At 42.6% G+C, this 7624-nt stretch overlaps 3 protein-coding genes across 4 annotated transcripts in view; 1 reads left to right on the top strand and 2 right to left on the bottom strand.

Annotated features, from left to right (window-relative positions):
* TRAPPC4 (trafficking protein particle complex 4) overlaps nt 1-1306 on the bottom strand; it is a 3253-nt gene extending 1947 nt beyond the window's left edge. Inside the window, exons 1-2 of the mRNA XM_006912590.3 lie at nt 1071-1306; nt 757-931 (exon numbers count right to left, since the gene is read on the bottom strand). Of these exons, the coding sequence (XP_006912652.1) occupies nt 757-931; nt 1071-1245 (350 nt within the window). The 5' untranslated portion in view covers nt 1246-1306. The remainder of the gene's footprint in view (nt 1-756; nt 932-1070) is intronic.
* A 275-nt stretch (nt 1307-1581) lies between these two features.
* RPS25 (ribosomal protein S25) lies at nt 1582-3412 on the top strand. Its single transcript, XM_006912587.3, has 5 exons — nt 1582-1741; nt 1972-2067; nt 2573-2756; nt 3185-3286; nt 3366-3412. The coding sequence occupies exons 1-4, from the start codon at nt 1739-1741 to the stop codon at nt 3277-3279; spliced, it is 378 nt and encodes a 125-aa protein (XP_006912649.1). The 5' UTR covers nt 1582-1738; the 3' UTR covers nt 3280-3286; nt 3366-3412.
* CCDC84 (coiled-coil domain containing 84) overlaps nt 3379-7624 on the bottom strand; it is a 6414-nt gene continuing 2168 nt past the window's right edge. Inside the window, exons 4-11 of one of the 2 annotated variants that reach the window (XM_006912589.3) lie at nt 6426-6492; nt 6287-6349; nt 5942-6006; nt 5684-5789; nt 4865-4895; nt 3848-3934; nt 3638-3770; nt 3379-3557 (exon numbers count right to left, since the gene is read on the bottom strand). In XM_006912589.3, coding sequence (XP_006912651.1) covers nt 3500-3557; nt 3638-3770; nt 3848-3934; nt 4865-4895; nt 5684-5789; nt 5942-6006; nt 6287-6349; nt 6426-6492 — 610 coding nt within the window. In that variant the 3' untranslated portion in view covers nt 3379-3499. Of the gene's footprint in view, nt 3771-3847; nt 3935-4864; nt 4896-5683; nt 5790-5941; nt 6007-6286; nt 6350-6425; nt 6493-7624 lie in introns of both variants that reach the window. The other variant, XM_006912588.3, reaches the window with a different exon arrangement.

The following is a 7624-nucleotide window of genomic DNA, read 5'->3' as shown; positions in this document are numbered from 1 at the left end:
CGCCCCATAAATATAGTCAGCCTTCTATATCCCCGGGTTTTGCATCCAAAGATTCAACCAACCTTGGATCAAAAACACTATTTTTGACCTGTGATTGGGAACTGGATGCAGAAGGCAGATTGTGCTACACCACTTTATATAAGGAACTTGAGCATCCACAGATTTTGGTATCTGCAGGAGTCCTGGAACCAATCCCTGGCAGATACCAAGGGGTGACTGTAGTTGTTTTCAGGGAGTCAAAAGTTATATGTGTGAGTCATGCCCCTAATCCCCTCCTTGTTCAAGTGATAACTGTAGTTTCTTTTGCTTAAAGTTGTAGAACCTATCCAAGAGGTTAAATGAGGACTTGCTGTACATCTATACTTTGCTATAAAACATATTACATAGAAAACTTTGGGTAAAATTAACACTGTGCCACGGTTACTTACCCCAAGGCTATGCATACCCATCTCATTCCGTAGTGGAAAGCAGGAAAAGATCTTAAAGATCACTTAGTTCAAATGCCTTACTATGAAGATGAAGAAAGTAAGGCTCGAAGAGCTGACTTAAGCAAGATCACACCACTGCCAGTATTACCTAAAACCTAAACATATTGAAGTTCTTTTTTTTCTTTTCATAATACAAAAACTGACGATTTAAAAGGCTGAGAAAGGTACACACTGCCGCTCAGGAGACTGCCCATAGAACCACATTAACCCAGCCGGCCTAAGAGCCGAATTCAGGCCAATAGGCACTAGGTAGCGTTGGGGGACTTACGAGTGGAACATTGAGGCCAACATGAGTTTCTCATTGGAGGTGAGACGGGGCCGGCCGAATCGAATAGACACCGGGTAGTTAGCAGGGTTGCTTAGGTACTCCAGCACCTCTTTCCCATCGGCTGTGTACTTGCCATTCACGTCCATGCCATTGATGGCCAGCACTGCGTGGCCCACTGCAAAGGGAGGCAAGGGTCAAGGAAGCCCCATCCTGCAGATTCCAAGAATAAGGGAACCGGCTCCACTCCCTCGCCCTCTGCTACGAGACACCAGCCTACTTCCGCAGTACCGGACCCGCCCCCGAGCACAGCCCACCCCGGATTCCGTCGCGCTGGCCGAAAGCAACCAGTACACGCTCATCATGTAGCTTGAGGAGCAGATCAAGAGGGTAACTGAAAGTTTTTTCAGCCTCGGCCCGTGGCGCGTAGCTGTCCAATTGGTAAATCAGTCCGCCAGCTTTGTTCACCACGTAGACACTGAAAATCGCCATGGCTGCTGCCGCGGCTCAGACACTGGAAATTGGCCCGGCCCTGCCCCGGAACTGCAGTCACGGAACCACCCCCCAACCTCTCACTTCCCCCTCCCAGCCCGGACGCGCCGCCAACTGCGGCGCTTGCGCACGTGAGGCAACACGTTTGGGTGTAACGCTGGAAAACCAGTTGCCAGGACGCGGGAGGTTGTTTTCCGTCTTTCTTTCCAGGTTCTTAATGCTAAGAAATAGCAACGTGTGACTGCTTCACAACTAGTGACAAAGCCGAGTAAGGCGAGGACTATGTTAAGGGCGTGCAGAGAAGGAACGCGAGCCTCCGTCTGTTAGCTTCAGCCAGAGGCGGGCCCTCGAACGTCCTCTGCGGGGCTCCGCCCCTTACCCCGGAAGCACTCGCCGAGAGTGGAGGTTTCTGGGCCTGTTCGCGAGCAGCGCTTCCTTTTGTCCGACATCTTAGCGAGGCTGCGGTGGTAGCAACAGCTTTCGGAAATTCGTTATGGTAAGCTCAGCGGTGTGAAGCCGGCGCGGTTCTGAGAGCCGGGTAGTGCTAGGGCACTGTTGAGGCTCCATCGGAGGGAGGGCTCCCAGAACTGCCGTGCTACAGCTCAAGGCAGGAGGGGTATTCATCCATGTGCTCTGTTAGTGGAGTTCGGGCTAGGCTGAGTGCAGTAGTAGGGGGAGCATGGGGCTGCCTTATGAGCTGGCTCCATTCCCGCTTCTCTTCAACAGCCGCCCAAAGACGACAAGAAGAAGAAAGATGCCGGAAAGTCGGCCAAGAAGGACAAAGACCCAGTGAACAAATCTGGGGGCAAGGCCAAAAAGAAGGTAGGAGGCCCTCTAAGAGTGAGGGAAAAGTAGGGGCGCCCGTCTCATAGCTATAGTAATAGGTGATGTACATAACAAACGGCTTTTAACGTCAAAGTTTATGCTCTTCACCACCATTCTCACTTTTTCTCCTCATTTGGACAATGGGGCGATACCTACTATTTGGAAATTAAACAAATGTCTATAAAGCATTTGTTCTGGTGCCTAGCACATAATTAGTCCTATGACGCTCATCCATATTGGAAAGCCTCAAAGATACTATTTTCTGTCTAATTTATCTGATGCCATTAAGGGTAACCAGGGTCTCTTATTTTGTATCTTGGTTTTCTAATTATTTGAAGCTTAATTTGTATAGTTTGTTAATTTTTAGTTTCGTAAGGTTCCACAGGCCAAGGAAGAGAGCCACCTTTCAGTATTGCCCTACTAACAAGAGAGATTTTTCTGACAGTGTTTGGGAGGGAAAGTGATTCTTCCAGTAACACTCTTTTCCCCTTTTTGTGAGCAGAAGTGGTCCAAAGGCAAAGTTCGGGACAAGCTTAATAACCTAGTCTTGTTTGACAAAGCGACATATGACAAACTCTGTAAGGAAGTTCCCAACTATAAGCTTATAACCCCAGCTGTTGTCTCTGAGAGACTGAAGATCCGAGGCTCCTTGGCCAGGGCAGCCCTTCAGGAGCTCCTTAGTAAAGGTGAGAGGGGTATATTCTGGTATGGTTTGCACATTAAATTGGCTTAATTATGTTAGCCATCTTAAATATTTTTGTTGGAATTTTTAAAAATATGCTTAGGCTGACCAGTGGTTAATAATATAATTCTAACATGTCACCCCTAGGGTAGACTCTCAAGCAGCCATTTTTTCTGTGGCAGTTTGTTGAAGCTGTCTGTGGTGCCTCATATGGATATAGTGGATTTTATAGTAAAGTGTGAGGGTGGCCATCCCAAGAGCAGGTAATGGGCCCCTCATTAGAAAGGATAAGTAAAATTAGATTATCGTCAAGAACTGTAGACATGTCTTTGTTACTCAGCATATGTTTTGGGGAGTGATATAAAACTCACTTTCTAGTGTCTGTTAAGTATCTCATAGTACTACTATGAAAACCTTACCCTTTTTTCTTAGGGCTTATTAAATTAGTTTCAAAGCACAGAGCTCAAGTAATTTACACCAGAAACACCAAGGGTGGAGATGCCCCAGCTGCTGGTGAAGATGCATGAACAACAGGTAAGAGATCATGGTGTAGGAAGTGTATGTCTCCTTTTACAAAGCTCTATACTGATTCTTTTTTCAATTTTTTTTACAGGTCTCACCAACTGTACATTTTGAAAAATAAAAGTTTATTACATCAAATAAGTGGGTATGTCTGTTTTCTAAGGGCAGTTTACAAGGATTATAGGGTATGGGTTTCTTAAGTTGGTTGAATAAGTTATGAAACCATTAGATTGTTTTCTTGATGTGACTGTTTCTTGCTGCAGCTTCAGTTTTGAATTGATGCCTGAAAGGAAGTGAAAGGTTAACAGGACAGGGTGAGATCTCCAAAGGGGGAAGTGGTGGGCTGGGGTCCTGGACCCATACCTGGATTGCCAGCGGCGTCCATTATTCCAAACCCGGCCAAAAGAGGGCAGCCAGCCTGCACTAGTGTTGGAGTTGTGATCAAAGTTGGCTCCAACTCTGTCTGGGGGGAGTTTCTTCAATTTTTGTTTTTCCTCTACAATGATAAGTAAATAATTTTATGAGTAGGGAGATTTAAAGAACCCAATGCCATTCCTGATTTAGTTTACTTACTCTCTTTAAGAAATTCTTCATAGGAAGGTCCTATTTGTTGATTCCAAGAGCTATACTCATCTTGAACCATCCAAGGAGGTGTGGCACCTGGAAAAGACCCATTAAACAAAAAATAAGGCACTTTAAAAACTTTTTTAACTTGCAGGCTATTGTGAAATATGACCTAGCTCTAAACTCTTACCTGAGAACTGGAAATGTTCAAAAGTCCAGGAATTATGGACCATGGGAAGTTGAGGTACCTAGGCTAATTTAAAGCAACATACCTTACATGTGGTATGCTGATATTTGATATATTGAGGCATGAATGGAATATAGTGTGTACTCTTTTTGTTCTTTCAGCAGGGTTTTTTTTTTTGAGATTTATCTATTGCACGTGTCAATAGTTCCTTTGTTGAGTACTATTCCATTGTTCATTTGTCTGGTACTATAAATCTGCTATGACAATTTGTGTATAAGCCTTTGTGTAGATAGACTTGCTTTTCTCTTAGAATGGCTGGATCATAATGTTTAACTTTTTAAGAAATCGCTGAACTGTTTTCCAAAGTGGTTGTGCCATTTTACATTGCCACCAGCAGTGAGTCTTCCTCCACAGACATGGTCAGTCTTTAATTTTAGCCATTCTCATGAACATCTTTTTTATATGCCTTTGAGGTTTGAGAGCTCTTCATATATTCAGGATACAAGTCCTTTATTAGACAGTGATTTTTTTTTTAAATTCTCATCCCCCTCCTACCTTTTGACAACCATCAGCTTGTTCTCTATAGCAGTGTGTCTATTTCTGTTCATTTGTTTTAGGTTCCACTTATAAGTGAGATGATACGTTTGTCTTTTCTCGGACTTCACTTAGCATAACACCCTCTAGGTATATCCATGTCTCAGGATTTCATTTTCTATTGCTGAATATCCACATCTTTATCCATTTGCTGATGGACATCGAGATTGCCATTAATACTTTATCTTAATCTACTTTAAAAAATAAATCACAGTTTGAGAAATACTGCCATGGGCTTTCCTTACCTGAGTGAATGTTACCAACTCCTGGTGTGTCCTGTAGTTGGAAATGGAAAAAAAATCCTGGATAAGAAAGCCAGATGATAGGATACTCATAGCTAGAAAAGGCAAACTTAATAGAGATGGATGGAACCAGTGCCACGATGCTAATTCTGCACCCCACTGATGTTAAATCTTAAAAGCATAGTAAATCATTGGATGTCCTATACTCAAGAGAGTCATGGTCTTAATAGTGAAGATGTGCCTAGTACATGCCTGATAAAAACCTTTTCTCACAGCATACATATTGTTGGGGAAGAAAATTACGTACAAATTACATCGACAACTTTTTATATGGTACTACATCCATTTATAACAGACTACCTCAGATAAGCCTTCCATGAAAATGACATTTGAGTTAAAGGCTGAAGGAAGGTAAGCATATTTAAGGCAATGCAACTACATGTGCAAAAGTAAGAAGCACAATATGGCTGGAGTATAGAATATAAGCAGATGATGATGCAATAATTTTGTTTGGGACAGGATTGCATGAGGGAGTAGGAACTGTTCCAAGGTGGAACAGAGGCCAACTTGTACTCAGGTAAAATAGACCTGACAAGATATGGGAGGTAGAGGAGATAAAGATTTGCATCTACAGTTACTGGGAATATAATGGGAGTTTGTTTCAGGTATACAATACTATAGAATAATGTAGCAAGAGAAAAGCCTGCAGAGACAACAGGAATGGTCAGAATAGGTTAAAAAAAAAAAAAAAAAAAAAGGAGATGGGTATCCCGGGATCTGAAGGGGGAATTGGCTCTTTCCTGGCTGGCTTATCCATTGTACCTGATGGCCAATGAATGTCAGAGGCTGTCCTGTTTCCATCCAATCAAACTCGGGGGCTGGTGGCAGGTCCAAGTATGAGGGCTGCTGTGAGGTGGAGGCTACTTGGCTGAAAAAGACAAACAGCAGCCAGGCTGGCAGATGAGGTCTTTGAGCTATGAGGACAGCAAAGATAAGATTTATTCCCATTTCCCAAACAAAAAGTTACAGAATGCTCTAAAAGATGTCAAATTCCAAGAAGAGATTCCATAACAATCATACCTGTTTGCTCCTTTCCAGCTTCCAGGTGCCGAAGAGCCCTCTTCTGGGTCTGGCACTGCCTGAAGCTGAGTTTGATTCAGGAAAAACAAGTGTCTAGGATGCTTAACTGCCTAGGCTAGGCTCCCACCCTCCAGAAAGAGGCATAAGGAGAGTACTGCCCATCCCTCCCAGTCCTGCCCACATCTCCACTGACAAGGCCTGCCCCCTGGTGGACAGGTAAGGGAATTTAAGCAGAGTAGACGAAGTGTGGTGTCCTCTTAGAGCTGGGAGGTGAAATGCTGGATCTGGGAGAACCAGGGATAAGTGGATTTGGATACTGCTCTGGTTCCTTCGAGGGAAACCAACCTCTAAGACAGACCGAACCACCTCCTGCCGGCTGTGCTCCACCTTACGAATCTGAGCTGCCATCTGTGGGAGAGAGGCTGCTTAGATAGGTATAAGATCATGGGGGCTTGGTCCTTCAGAGGCCTTTCCTTTAACTTACCTCTTTGATCACCTCATCCTCTTTTTCCTCATAGGAATCCAAACCTTTCACCATGGATTTCTTGAATCTTAAAAAAAAAATGCAAGTCAGCCTAGATCCCCAGGCCTTGCCAGTTGTGAAAATATACCTAGTTTTCAAACTCACAGAAATAAAGTACAGAGAATACCTGTGTACCTCTCATCCAGATTCACTGTTTAATATTTTGCCATTCTGGCTCACTTCTTTTATACACATTTCCTTTTTGCCAAAATAAAAATGGGTTTTAGACATCATGAGAGTTAACTAAATATTTCAGTATGCATATCCTGAGAATGAGAACAGTCTGAAACCATTATCACATTTAAGAAAATCAATTATTCATTTTAATGTCCAAATTATCCTGTGTGTGGCTAGTGAGAATCCCTTCAAACTAGCTCCTTGGTCCTTTGGATCACTCTATTAATATGAGCACAAGATATTCCAGGCTCACCATGTATTTTCCCTGCTCCAAACCTGAAATCAACCATTTCTCCAATGAGATCTGGTTTCTTTTAGTAGAAAGCAGTATTTAGAAGGAAAGAGCTGAGTGTTAGTACTAAATTCTTATTGGTGGTCTACAGGTGTCATGCTTCTAGCTCTTTCAGAGGACAGAGCTTTGATTTTGTTAAAAATTTATAATGATACCTCCCCAATCAATTCCTTCCATTCTTTACTGGTATCTTCCTTCTGCCACACTGAAAACTCTGGTTCCCAACAATGTCAATAGACAGTCACTGCACTGGGGGTTAAGGGTTACCAACCTATACAGTTGAAAGTCCACATATAACTATAATGGGCCCGTGTGGATTCCCGAATGGGAGTTGACCCTTGAACAATGTGGGTTTGAATTGCGCAGGTCAATTGAAAAAGTCTGTAAGTGGACTTTTCAAACCCAAATTGTTCAAGGATCAAATGTACTTACAGTTTTATCCTACAATACACACAAAAAAGTATCAATAATAGCAATACCACTATCAACAATAAAACTAAGCAAAGCTCAAGATTTCTTTGCAGTTCTTTAGTCCTTAAAAAATTAATATCCTAAGGATATAATCAAGTAAATTTTGTTCAAAAGTTACTTGAATTCTTATTCTTTTGTTTCCTATCAATTTGATAATTAAGAAAATTCATCTTTGCAATCAATTTTAGCATGTTTTCTGACCTAATTTTAGTATGTAAAA

Source organism: Pteropus alecto, unplaced genomic scaffold (assembly GCF_000325575.1).
Source record: "Pteropus alecto unplaced genomic scaffold, ASM32557v1 scaffold215, whole genome shotgun sequence".
NCBI classification, from domain to species: domain Eukaryota; kingdom Metazoa; phylum Chordata; class Mammalia; order Chiroptera; family Pteropodidae; genus Pteropus; species Pteropus alecto.
This window is presented reverse-complemented; position numbering and strand designations above follow the sequence as displayed.

What these genes read in the sequence shown, in the direction of transcription:
- RPS25 (XM_006912587.3), top strand. An exon ending in GGGGCAAGGCCAAAAAGAAG is followed by an intron (nt 2,068 to 2,572) that starts GTAGGAGGCCCT and finishes TTTTGTGAGCAG; the next exon opens with AAGTGGTCCAAAGGCAAAGT. An exon ending in TCAGGAGCTCCTTAGTAAAG is followed by an intron (nt 2,757 to 3,184) that starts GTGAGAGGGGTA and finishes CTTTTTTCTTAG; the next exon opens with GGCTTATTAAATTAGTTTCA.